The following is a 14405-nucleotide window of genomic DNA, read 5'->3' on the forward strand; positions in this document are numbered from 1 at the left end:
GGGTTTGCTTATAAAATCTTTGATTGGCTAATCTATAATCTAAAACAAATATGGCGGATTCAACTCTCGTCTTTCGTCTTTCAAAAATTTTAAGCGTTACAGCTGAAAAGGTCATTGAAGTGTTGACGTTCACATAGGCGTAGAAAGTGAGGGGGAAATGGGTGTAATTCAGGACTAAAAAAGACACTTGAATTTCATTTCACACCAAGTGGCAACAAGTCTGTTTAACTACACGTGACAGCCTGCATGAATCATGTAAACAATGGGTCAACTTATCATTGAATACACCGTCCACCCCCCTAACTTCTTAAAATTTGTGTCTGCAGAAATGGACATGCGTTTACATTAATATGGTTTCATTTAGATTTATTTTGAGAAGATAATATAGAGTGGTTTTTGTAAAAATAAGATAAATTTTAAATCTTACTGCGTATTTTAAAGAAGTATAAGAAAATGCTGAAACTTATAACAGTGAATGTAAAGGTATTTTCCTTGATTACACCGGAAATTGATTTGCTAAATATTAATGCTTACTTCTGGGATACATGTTAGTGGATAGAACAGACTCTGACGTCAGACCTTGTCGACCTCGTGGTCGTTAAAGTTAGTTATTGTGGTTTAATGTCGTCTTCACTGAAATGAGTTCTGACAATTTTTGTTCCGGTAAGTGTGAATTTTAGCTGTTTCTATCATGTTAAAGGGAATTAGCAAAGCCAAAACAATCAATACATCGCAATAGCTTATTTTATTTTCAGGATAACTTAAAAACAACGCTTCTTCGTTGGAAATTTCCACAGAATATTTTGCCAATGGGATTTTAAAGTATTTGCATTTCAAACGCTTTTATTTTAATGTGTAATGACCGACTTGCGTATCGTTAAACGGAGGAATATTTTGCAATAAAAGTTTTCGCTTATTGACTTCTTTCATCTCCACAACACTAGAAAATTAGCTTCAGTTAAATGGTTGGGATTAAAATGTCGAGCGTCAGGTATCTAAGAACGTGCTTCATGAATTTCCGAGTTTGAAGTAAACCATATTGCCGTTTATTCATGAATAAAAAAACAAAACAGAAAATTTGTTTTTTTACCATTCAATTCTCTATATTTGCCAGACATTTGCTGGTTTCAAAACAAAAATAGTGGACACTAGGCAATTATTCTTCCTCTGTCACAACTCTTTCGTATGTTAGTCTATAGGAATATTTTATACAGATCGAGTTGTGAGATGTCTTCGGATTCCTTTGGTGATGAATCTGAACGTTCGCCAGCTCCGAACTTTCCTGAATATGAGAAATGTATGAGCGAGGTATAAACCATAAAATATTTGAAATATTGAAGTTCTGGTGAGCTTTTTCCAATGAGATTAAAATATCTCTTTTTTTATTTAGAAATTAGACGGTATTTTGCCATCGCATGTCGTCAACATTGAAACAAATATGGATATACGTTGTTTGTGTTATTCTTCATCCTTGAAAAGTTTCTTGTACAGTTACAGGAGCGATGCACTAGGACTTATAAGTGAAGATTTTAAATCTGATGTGAAGAAATTCATGGATATAAAATTTGAAAAGAACTCGAAAAATTATTTGTTGGCCTTTGACCCTGAAACAAAATGGGCCGTCTCTTGGGACGGTTCGTTAATCGCTGCAAGTGCAGGACTCGATGTGTATCATCGTCACAAATATGATATTATCAATTTTGCTTTGATTGTTTTTGCCATCCCAGATAATGAGGTCGGCAAGTTACCTAAACCGGTATATTGCATAAACTGTTTTCATTCTCGCATTTCTCAAATTAAGTTCTTTCCAGATGGAAAGAGAATTGCCGTCACTATTCTTTTGAATCCTGATTTTCCCCATGACTTGGATCGTTTTTGGTGTCGTGTGTATAAACTACCAGACGGTTTGTGGAACTTAGAAGAATCTATAAAAGGCGGACCCGACCAATGGATTGATCTTAAAGTTGAATTTAATGGAGTTGATTACATTCAATTAGGTTGCCCTATTCTTGATGCGGGACTTGAGGCAAATGAGCGTGACGAGCAAGTGTTAAAAAAAAGACGTGAAAGTGGGAATGAAAGTGGTGTTGAAGATTATTTAGATTTGAGGATGGAGTATCTTGCTGATGGCTTTAGTTGTTTGGCTCTGTCGCCTGATGTCAGCCGTCTTTTGGCAGGAAGCACTGATGGCGAACTGTTCTATTTTGATGCTGACAGTTTAAAACTACTACAACGCGTTCGTGTTTACGATTATTATTCAGAAGTTGAAAAATGCTGCTACAATCCTGCATTTGGCCGTGGGGAATTTGCCATATGTGATTGTTACGGGCTGTTTTGTGTGTGGCGCGTTTTAAATCTTTCTGACAATTCTGAAAATTTCAAATTAGCCCATCGAAAAGGGTTGACAGTTCACCCAAAACGTCACAATTACTTTGATTTTTTTATTGATATCAGTTATTCTCCTGACGGAAAACTTATTGCTGTTACCATAGCTTGTCGACTTGATTACATTGTTAAGACGTTCATTATTGGCTCGCGTTCTGGTGAAATTTGTTATACGTTGGATTGTGTTGATGAACCTGATCGACAGTGTATGAAATCTGAGTGTCTGACCTCGTTTTTTGGTAATTTGTGTCAAGTTGCTTCAGTTACAAGTGTTCATCCCAGCGTTTTTTTCTGGAAGTTGCCCGTTGTCTACAATTTAAAAACATTGTGTTTACTTGCAGTCAAAGCGTTTGTGTCTTATAATAACGTTGAAAAACTCAACATACCTTTTTGTTTAAAACAAGAGTTGAAGTATATTTATTCTTAATTCACTTCAGAAAGTTAATAAATAATTACCTTCCGTTTTGCGTTCAATCACAGCAGTTATGTGAAATCTAACATAAGACGAGAAATTTTACCCAGGTAATGTGGGATATTTCACATTCATTTGGTTACAGGTCACATTTTTATTGATTCAAAAGGTTGTTGAAAAAATAACATTTGCATTTTGTTGTATATTTTGCAAATTTTTTTTGTCATTCGATGTACATAGCGCTCCTTCTTTGTCATTCGTTGTACATAGCGTTCCTTCTTTGTCATTCGATGTACATAGCGTTCCTTCTTTGTCATTCGATGGACATAGCGCATCTTCTTTGTCATTCGATGTACATAGCGTTCCTTCTTAAGTCTTTACTGTCCTAAATGAGTATTAAGATCTTTGGCTATTATATGTTCAATAAGTTTAATTTATTTTAGAATGTTGGAGGAGATATTAGACACGCGTATTATGGTAAAGAAAGCTATGAAAGATTGTAAAGATGATAAAGTAAGTTGGTTTTATTAAACCTTTGTTTTCGAAGCGATTTTTGATGTTTTTATAAGATCCAGTAGCTAAAACGTCATGGAGTTTTCCTCATGTTCAAAAATGATGCCTTTCCACTCTTCGTTTGTTTTCTTTAATCATTCAATATCATAAATAATTTACATTTTAGACTCTTCTTCAACTTCTTGATGCTCGACAACTTGCTTTAAAGTTGATTGCAAATGTCACTTATGGTTACACATCCGCAAACTTCTCAGGGCGAATGCCTTGTGTTGAGGTAACTTTGATCTTGTCATGATAGAAATTTAAACAAACGATAGCTCTCCCCATTCCATCTAAACAGACCTTGCGCCGTAAACTTTGTATTCATGATAGAAATTTAAATAAACGATAGCTCTCCTCATTCCATCTAAACAGACCTTGCGCCGTAAACTTTATATTCATGTTAGAAATTTAAACAAACGATAGCTCTCCCCATTCCATCTAAACTGACCGTGCGCTGCAAACTTTCTATTAATTGTTGTATCTATATTATGTATATTGTATATTTACCAATACACATATATATTTTAGATACAATAAATATATAATATATTTACTACAGCTAATTGGTAAATATACAATATATATACATGTTGATTATTATGATTGTCGTGAGCCTAGACTTAGTCACATACTCAGATTGAAAATCTATCAAGTGCTTGTTGTGATACTGGATTCATTTTACTCTTAAAACCATCTGAATATTCTTTTCTGTTTTTCATCAGATTGCTGACGCCATTGTTCGTAAAGCACACGAGACCCTGGAACGAGCAATCAATCTCGTGAACGCAAGGGATGAGTGGGGTTCTCGTGTGGTATATGAGAACACCGATAGTCTTTTCGTATTAGTAAAAGGTGCCAGTAAAGAGGAAGCGTTTAAGATTGGAAAAGAAATTGTTGATGCTGTTACTGCAGAGAATCCTAAACTTGTGAAACTAAAGTATGAAAAGGTTTTTATCTATTGTAAAATTGTATCTATTTGAGAGATTTAGACTTTAAGATACATTTATGTATAACTAGGGATAATTTTTAGGTATATATGCCTTGTGTTCTTCAAACAGAGAAACGTTACGTTGGTTATATGTACGAAACATTAGAACAGATAGGTCCAGTGTTTGATGCGAAAGGAATAGAGACTGTACGGCGAGATACATGTCCAGCGGTCGCTTAGGTATTGAACAATCGATAATATTTACCATGTCATCCAATCACACAAGATTCTGCAGGTGGGGGTATTTTTGAGTTTAAAGCAGTCTGTGATTTTATTTTTCTAACAGATTTCAAAGAAGTCTTTAAGGATTTTATTTAAAGAAAGAGACGTGAGACGTGAGACGTGAGATTTCACATTTTTCACTAGAGCATTTTCTTGGCGCAGCACAATTGTTATAGATTTAACTTTGTGAGGTTAAGCCAAAGGCGACCCAAAAAATCACTTAAATTGTATAAACAAACGATAACTCGCCCCATTCAAATGTAACTGTCAGTGCCCCGCAAACTTTGTATTGATTAATTGTATCTATATTATACATTTAATTATGTATTTGTTTTTATTATATATTAATATTTTTTTAGGTAAATATATAATATAGATACAATGAATCAATACAAAATTTGCGGAGCACGATTTGTTACGATGGAATGGGGCGAGTTATCGTTGGTTTATACAATTTAAGTGATTTTTTGGGCCGCCTATGGTTAAACTTTGTTATTTCAACATTCATATTTTTATAGCACAAATATTTATTTATTTATAGCTAATCTTTATTGAGGATGCCAACATCACTAAAAAGTGGTTTACAATATAAAGGGTTTTGGAGTTCCATTAATTTATTATGGATCATAATGGTTCACCATTTCGCTATTCTGTCAAGGATTGCCATCTAATACAGGTATTACCATAATTTCTAATTAGCAGCAATTTTAAAAAACACTTGAGAAAAACGACGATTTTTTTGAGAGCAAACATGTTTCGACATTATCAGAATGCCATCTTCAGTGCAGAATGGTTAGTGTTAGGTAATATGATACGTAATATGATATAAATACATTAATTACAATGAATAGGATTATGATTCAGTTACTAAATATAAAATATTTACAAAAAAGGAAAATATTTTTCATCGTTTTTGTCAGTAATTTTACAAGACGTATATATATTGTGAGTCCACCAGGCCGTTTACATGGCAAGCTATGAATGGGAAATCAAAAGATTTTGTTCTTTAGCGACGTTTCAATCTCCAGTGTCTCCAAGTCAAATGCAGTTTATTGGCCTTTGGCTGTTTTAAAACTTTTTCCGGAACATTTTTCTTTCTTAGATCACGATTCTTGTCTCGACAATTGATCGTAAAACAAGTCACTTTTAACCAACGATTTATGATGGTAAGATTTTTACAGCAGCAAAATAAACTCATGAGAAAGTTATGTTTATCTGATGTGTTTAAATTAGGTGTTGTAACTTTACACAATTTCATTTTCTTTACAGATGAATAAAATTACGCCATTGTCAAACGCCCAAATTTCGACATTTTTTAATGTGAAAATCTTGTGGGATAAAAACATGGAATTTATCTTTATCAAAAAAACAAATTATAAAAATCCTAATTTTCATACTGCAGTCAATATTTTCAATTTCATGCCGTGTGCGACATACACAGCTGTAAGAAATGGCCAATCTTGCTTCTGTGCTTGCCGTCGTCGACATGAAACTGGGGATGTTTGTCTGATAGCCTGAAAATTAGCTAGATACAATGGTTCATATCGTCCATTCTTTTTCTTCCGAATCAAGTTTAACTGTTTTCAGTTTGTTAATCCAAATGTCTAAAATCAAATGAAAAAATATTAATTTATCTTTTTGTGAAAAGACAATCCTTGCACATTATAATGTTTTTGTCTGACTTTAGTCTTTACGTCTACTTTTGTGTCTACCATTTTGTTTCCATTAGTGTTTCCTTTTTGTCAATCTTTCGTGTATCTTTTTGTATATCTTTTTGCCTTCATTTGTGTTACCCTTTTGTCTATGTTTTTGTCCACCTTTGGGTCTACCTCAGTTTCTATACCTTTGCGTCTCTCTTTTGTTATATATTCGCTTTATAATATGAAGAGTTATATCACAGGAAGAAGAAAGTCTCACAGGAAACCCACAGGTTTCTATTCAGGGCCCTTTGTTATTCCTAATATATTTCAACGACTTGGCCAATGTGATACAATCCTTTAGTTAGGTAATGAGAACTTACAATATAAAGGAAGTTTATAAATACCTTGGCACAGAAATATGCAGTCTTAATATGAATTCCATTTTAATAAATGCTGCGTCGTTTATGTTCAAAATAATGCGCGAAAATGATAAAAAATGAATGAATCAAAATACCATACATACTTAAAAAGTGGCATCAAATTCCTTTGGCACAAAAGTTGTACTTTTTGTAACTTCAACTTGTTATTTATGTTAAAGGTAATATTCGAAGCCATTCATAAAATTAATGCATGTACGGAACTTTTAATATTTAATAAACCTAGAGGTAAGAATTTAACCTTTTCCTATGCCAAGAGATGAATTCAATTATGTCTTCATTGCGATGTTGTTATCATTACAATAGACTCAAGAACTTAGATCCTCAGACCGTGGGGGTTCCCCTTTGAATAAATCAACTTAAATGTATATTTTATTAAATACGTGTATAATTTACGGAAAATGAAAAAAAGAGTCAAAGGAAGATATCAGAATTGAGCCTTAAATAACAACATGACAACTAGTAGCGTATAGCAAGTCTACCAGTGCTATGAAAATAAATATTTTATTGTTCAATTACTTTTTTGTTACTCACTACACTACATATGAGATGACAACAGTAAATATGAGCCAGACACACATAATTAGAGTAAAAGCTCCATTTTTCTTGGCTACATCACTATCTAAAACATACATGAAGATAAATTACATTGTCAGGTGGTCACCAAGGCCAGATCTATCAAAACGCTTGTCAGCAAAGGATTTTTATTGTGTTTGGTCTTTAAAGAAAGAAATGGATTTGTGGCTCCATTTCAAGGAACAAGATGCTTTGTTAGCCTTGGCTTTTGGGTATGTTTTCTTTCTCTTTTAGCTTAACAGCAACAGTTGTATTTTCAATTTCTGTTTGTTTGCTTCTTTTTGTTGTTTAATAAGAAAAATCTTAACATGTACATTATTTACATGTAAAGCTTACAGTACTTAGTAAGTTTTCTAAAATGCCCAAACACTGGCTTTGCTGTGTAAATATACAAATTTCTGTTCACTGTGATAAATGGTAAAATATAATTTGTATTTAAAAGAATTGTGTATGGAGAGAAGGTCAATAGTTTGGTTAATTCAACATTTCTTTCTATTTACAGTTGGGGATTTACACCTTAATTGTTGTGACAATATTCTTTTTTCGCTTACATTTAAATGTAGTAAATCTCATTTTTAATTTATATTTGCTTTTCTTGGGATCAGAGATAACCACAACTTTTTGTATTGTGATTTTGTTGTAAAATCATTTATGTAGCTGGGAGAATCAGTTTCAAAGCAATGTAAAGTATAAACTATAGCAAAAGCAAGACATGAATGTCATAGAAATGAAAATGACTCATTACTGTCCATATCAGTAGTAATGACACCACTAGAAATGACTCATTTACTGTTCTTATCAGTTGTAAAGACATTAGCCAAAAATGTTCTGCTACATTAAGTTCCTTTAAAATCCATTGCTTTCAACGGATTAAGACATGCATATAGGAATTTGTGCCTCCAATTAACAAGTTCCTGCGCCACTGCTGGGAATTTTTATATATTACTAAATCTGGTAGTCTAAAATCTGGTAGGCGGACACTTAAATGTGTCATTTTCACTTCTGTCAATGCTACGGCAATGATATCCTGCTTTTTCTTCTTCAGGTTATTTATAACTTTTACTTTACATTGCCTTTATAGTTTGAACTATAATAAAGTTTTTTTGAATCAATCATTAAATAAATATTTCCTCCAAAGTAAAAAAAAAACAAACATTGTCACAACAATTAAGGTGTTAGTCCCCAAATCATGTATGATTGAATCAAATAACAATAACTGTATGTCCATTTCAAACAACTGCAATTCTCATAAATAGAAAGAATATTTTGTAAATTATATGAATGAATAGAAATAAATATAGAAAAGACTGTATTCATACTGATATAGCAAAGCAAATCTTGTTGACTTTTCAGCATTTCAAAAAGGGATGTTACATGATCATGGTTGCCGTAATATCAGTATTTACTCTGATTATACAAGAAAATGACCCAACAACATTTATTTTAAGGAAATTCACAATTTCTGAATAGCTAGATATTGCAAACTAAACTCATAAATATACTTTGATAGTTCCATACAAGTTTCTTAATAAAAACTGTTCCAGTAAATAAATGACAGTTGAAAACTTGAAAATACAAATGTTTGAATATTGTCAATAATATATTTATATCTTTTATAAATATACAACTGTTGTTATTTGAATCTTTGTTAAAAGAAATCTACAATACAACAGTTTGTAATCAGCTTTAGTATAAAGAAGACAAATCTAAAATAAAAACAGAAATTGATTTTCTTCTTCATTAAAAATGAGCTACAAATTCATTTTCTTCTATCTCCTTGTACGTTTTCCTAAAGACAGGGGTATTTCAGCTAGTAGTAATTAAAAGATAAATAGAAGTCCAAATGCTTCAGTATTAATATCTATAGTTTGTTTATAACCAAATGAAGATTGTTGTATATTATTGTAGTACATGTTTAGGTCCAAATGCTTTCGTTTCAATTTCTATCGCTGTAAACTAAGAATTTGTCTTTTGAACTTTGAAAGTGTCTTTTGTTCTTTTCTTCTTCCTTTATCTCGCGATACGTTTCTTAAATACGGAAAACGTTTAGCTGTTGGCAAATAAAAGATAAATATAAAGGTCACAAGCGTCACTTTCAAGTTCTATCGCTTGTTACAAAATTTATTATGTTGGTTTTTCGTGTTTTTCCTATCGCAGTAAATTACAGCGTGATTGCTTTCTCGTAATATTAACATGGTCAGGTCGAAATGTTTTTGTTTTAATTTTCCACGCTCTTTCAAAAAACTCTTTTGCTTTTTTGTAGTCTCCCATATCTTTGTAAACCGAACCCAGATTGATGTACGTTGTCGCAACATTAACATGTTCAGGTCCAAATGTTTTCGTTTCAATTTCTATCGCTCGTTCATAAAAATATTCTGCTTTTTCGTACTCTCCCATTTTACTGTAAACCGAACCCAGATTGTTGTACATTGACGCAATATTGACATGGTCAGGTCCAAATGCTTTTGTTTGAATTTCTATCGCCCGTTCATAAAAATCTTTTGCTTTTTCGTACTCCCCCATATTTTCGTAAACCGAACCCAGATTGTTGTACCTTATCGCAATATTAACATGGTCAGGTCCAAATCTTTTCGTTTCAATTTCTATCGCTCGTTCATAAAAATCTTTTGCTTTTTCGTACTCTCCCATTTCACTGTAAACCGAACCCAGATGGTTGTACGTAGTCCCAATATTAACATGGTCAGGTCCAAATGCTTTTGTTTTAATTTTCATCGCTCGTTCATAAAAATCTTTTGCTTTTTCGTACTCTCCTATCTTATTGTAAAGCGAGCCCACATTGCTGTACGTTGATGCAATATCAATATGGTCAGGTCCAAGTGTTTTTCTTTGAATTTTCATCGCTCGTTCATAAAAATCTGTTGCTTTTTGGTACTCTCCCATATAAAAGTAAACCAAACCCAGATTGTTGTACATTGTCGCAATATTAACATGGTCAGGTCCAAATGTTTTTCTTTGAATTTTCATCGCTCGTTCACAAAAATCTTTTGCTTTTTCGTACTCTCCCATATCTCTGTAAACCGAACCAAGATTGCTGTATGTTGACGCAATATCAACATGGTCAGGTCCAAGTGTTTTTTTTTGAATTTTCATCGCTCGTTCGAAAAAATCTTTTGCTTTTTGGTACTCTCCCATATAAAAGTAAACCGAACCCAGATTGTGGTACATTGTCGCAATATTAACATGGTCAGGTCCAAATGCTTTCGTTGCAATTTCAATTGCTTGTTCATAAAAATCTTTTGCTTTTTCGTACTCTCCCATATTATCGTAAACAAAACCCAGATTGTTGTACGTTGGCGCAATATTAACATGGTCAGGTCCAAATGTTTTTGTTCGAATTTTCATCGCTCGTTCATAAAAGTCTTTTGCTTTTTCGTACTCTCCGATATTTTTGTAAACTGAGGCCAGATTGCTGTACGTTGTCGCAATATGAAAATAGTCAGGTCCAAATGTTTTTGTTTCAATTTCTATCGCTCGTTCATAAAAATGTTTTGCTTTTTCGTACTCTCCCATATCGTTGTAAACCGAACCCAGATTGTTGTACGTTGTCGCAATATTAACATGGTCAGGTCCAAATAATTTTCTTTGAATTTTCATCGCTAGTTCATAAAAATCTTTTGCTTTTTTGTACTCTCCCATATTTTTGTAAACTGAACCCAGATTGCTGTACGTTGTCGCAATATGAACATTGTCAGGTCCAAATGTTTTTCTTCGAATTTCTATCGCTCGTTCATAAAAATCTTTTGCTTTTTCGTACTCTCCCATATCGTCGTAAACCAAACCCAGATTGTTGTATGTTGTGGCAATTTTAACATGGTCAGGTCCAAATTTTTTTTTTTGAATTTTAATCGCTCGTTTACAAAAATCTTTTGCCTTTTCGATATCTCCCATATCTCTGTAAACCAATACCAGATTGTTGTATGTTGTCGCAATATTAACATGGTCAGGTCCAAATGCTTTCGTTTCAATTTCTATCGCTCGTTCATAAAAATCTTTTGCTTTTTCGTACTCTCCCATGTTAAAGTAAACCAAACCCAGATTGTTGTAGTTTATCGCAATATTAACATGGTCAGGTCCAAATGCTTTTATTTGAATTTCTATCGCTTTTTCATAAAAATCTTTTGCTTTTTCGTACTCTCCCATATTAGTGTAAACCAAACCCAGATTCCTGTAAATTATCGCAATATCAACATGGTCAGGTCCAAATGTTTTTTCTTGAATTCCCATTGCTCGCTTGAGAAAATCTTTAGCAATGTCATATTCTCCATTCGTCAAATGCAATGAACCCAGCTTGTCGTACGAATATGAAACATCAATATGATCAACACCTAGCACTTTAGTTTGAATTTCTGTTATTTCATAAAGTACTTTAGTCGCAAGTTTATAGTTGCAAAATCTTTCCAAAACATTTACAAAATATATGGCAAATTTCCAATTTCTTTCATCAAGTTTTTGTTTTGATGATTTTACATCGATCAACTTATTTAGGAAATGTTGAAATGATGAATTTGTTATGAATTTAATTAGATGTGGAATCATTTTGATTTCATCTTCTCTGTCTTCAAAATGATTTAGTGTCCAAGCAACTTGACACGCAAGATCAGCTGCAGACATCTTAGAATTATTTTCGTTTTGTTTACAGGCAAAGGTCTGCGATGAATACTTTATGATAGCTTCGTGTACAACACTGTGCAGGCGGATGTCGTTGTTTTCCGTTTGAAGGAATAAAGAACAATGCTTTAGTTGAAGACAGATATCTTCTGCAGATATTTGTGGATCAATGCTTTTAATAAAATGTATTATAACATCTTGTGGTAAGGGATCGAATGATATTATTGAGAAAAGTTTAAAAACATGTTCCAACAAGATGGATTCTTCGGCATTTTTTTGTACTGCTAACATAACAGTTTTCATTCCTAAGTAAGCTGGGTTTATTTTTTGAAAATTGCCGTGCATGTTCTGTCGCTTTTCTTCATTCAACTTATCAAAATATTTCTCCCAGGTGAATGTCGGACTTATACTTTTTACACTACCTACGTAGGAAGCAGCATTTGCCAGGAACAACGGTTGACGATTTAATTTGTCTGATACATCCTTTAACAATTTATCATCTTTATTATGAATATCATAAAAGACAGATAGAAGTTGTCGACATTCTTCATCATTCATACCATGACTAACTGAAATGTGTTTATTCAGATTTCCATCTGGTGGTATAGCATCTGTATTTTGGACAGTTACTATAATTTGACCATTTTTCCAGCTATGATCACCAACTTGAGGTAATAATGGATAAATTTTATGAAGTTCAACCACATTATCTACAACAATCCACCATGTTTGCCATGATTTCAGTTGTTGTGTCAGCAATAATTGAAAATACTTGATTTTGTCTTCGCTGCTTTTTGGTTCTTTTAGAATATTTTCAATGACAGTTTTATCATTGCTTAATCGTTGATAAAGTTCAGCATAAGTTTTCAAAAGAGAGTCGATATCTTTTCCGTCGAGTGTCATCACAAATGACGTGTTCTTTTCCCAGTCAAACGAGTTATACATTTCTTCGCAAATTTGTCTAGCTAATTGAGATTTACCACTGCCAGGATTACCAGAAATGTAATAATATGTTAGTTCATTATTATTAGTACTGCGCAAGTTGTTGAGATCTGCTATTATTTGATTAAGTAACTCTGTACGTTTAACCACATCGTGATTTGATTTGCAAGGAAGTACTTGAAAAGAACTATATCTGTTTCGTTGACATTTAATTTCATTAATTTCATTGAATGAAAATGCTAGATCTTTAAATAACTTTTCAATATCACAAAGCATTTTGTCAAATTCGGTATCAGATACTCTTCCTGGATTATCATGGATAAATTTGTTTCTTGTATCACGAAGTTTGTCCACAGCAGCCTTAGATTTTGGGTCAAGTTTTGTTCCAACTGAGTTGGAAAATAAAATTGCTGCAAATAATGTCGTACAATCCCACTTACTGGTGTCACCATCTTGAAATTTTGACAGAATGTGTTTGTCATGAGGTCTTCTTTTTGTTTTTTCAATTTTGAGCAACTTCTGACCACTGACGTTTGTATTTTCCCATTCTCCGAGAGATTTTTTGTAATGAGTGTTCCATTCTTGGATAAAAAGATCAACAAGTTTCTTTGTAACATCTTTAAGTGTTTCTTGCATGTAGAAGTTATTGATTTCTTCTCTTGACTGCATCTAAAAGTCATAAAATTATTAATGTCAACATAAATTTGTCCTTTAGTTAGAGTTTCTAGACAACTAAAATTGTTGAAGATCAAACATAGCTACGTAATGTTACAGTTTTACTTGTACGTGTAAATGAATATCAAGGATGGCAGCTGAAAACAACGCAATTGGACATTTTAGTTTTTCTGCATTTAGGCATTTGGCTGCATTTTGGTAGTGGCGTCGCCAGGATTTTGCGAGTGGAAAGGCACAACATTTGTACCACGTCAGTCGCTAGCGAAATTACCTTAAAATTGCTTCTGCACTGGGAAATTTTTGAAATATTTATCACAACATGAATAGTTTCAAATTTTTAACTTCTCAGTTAAACCTTGGCGGATTTGTACATTCTTCGTGTTATAACGTTACGTAGAATGATTATTGATTTCAATGAAATATTTTCATATCATAATACTCCCAGAATTGCAGTATTTTCCTGAGCCTTACTCTTAGTCATTGCTATATTTGTTTTTTTGTGTCCACGATCTCATACAAGTTCTAACATATGATGTAATGTGGTTCATGACATGCATCACAATATTACTTGTTCTTCCTTGCCCACTAAAGACTTGAATCTTATAGAATTATTGTTTTTTGTCTTTTAGAAATTAAAGTCTTTTCCACTCGGCTAACAACCCAGAAAGGGTAAATACAACGCAAACTCGTCTGCAGAGCTAATAGAATACTTTTTTTTACAGTAAAATTGTGTGAATTCGTAAGAATTACATTAATGCCATGTGCTTCTTTTTCAATTTCGAACGATGCATATGAAGACTCTGATCTAAAATTGAAATGGAGGCACTTGGGGGGCACAGCCAATTTTTAGGGGGGACGTGCCCCCTTTCCAGGCCCCACTTTAGCCACGCCACTGCATGTTGGAATGAAAATAGAGGTACTGAGTTATATTATCATTTAGGAAG

At 33.1% G+C, this 14405-nt stretch overlaps 1 protein-coding gene and 1 pseudogene across 1 annotated transcript; one reads left to right on the forward strand and one right to left on the reverse strand.

The window, feature by feature from the left end:
* The first annotated feature begins 2898 nt into the window (after window positions 1-2898).
* LOC124458342 lies at window positions 2899-4686 on the forward strand (annotated as a pseudogene).
* Window positions 4687-9795: 5109 nt separating this feature from the next.
* Window positions 9796-10519, reverse strand: LOC124456767 (kinesin light chain-like; the record flags this gene model as incomplete). The annotated part of the gene is made up of 1 exon (XM_047007116.1): window positions 9796-10519. A coding segment is annotated over exon 1 (699 nt), but the record flags the coding sequence as incomplete, so codon positions are not given.
* Between the last annotated feature and the right edge of the window lie 3886 nt (window positions 10520-14405).

The sequence above is a fragment of the Xenia sp. Carnegie-2017 genome, unplaced genomic scaffold, assembly GCF_021976095.1.
Source record: "Xenia sp. Carnegie-2017 unplaced genomic scaffold, XeniaSp_v1 HiC_scaffold_6, whole genome shotgun sequence".
NCBI lineage: Eukaryota > Metazoa > Cnidaria > Anthozoa > Malacalcyonacea > Xeniidae > Xenia > Xenia sp. Carnegie-2017.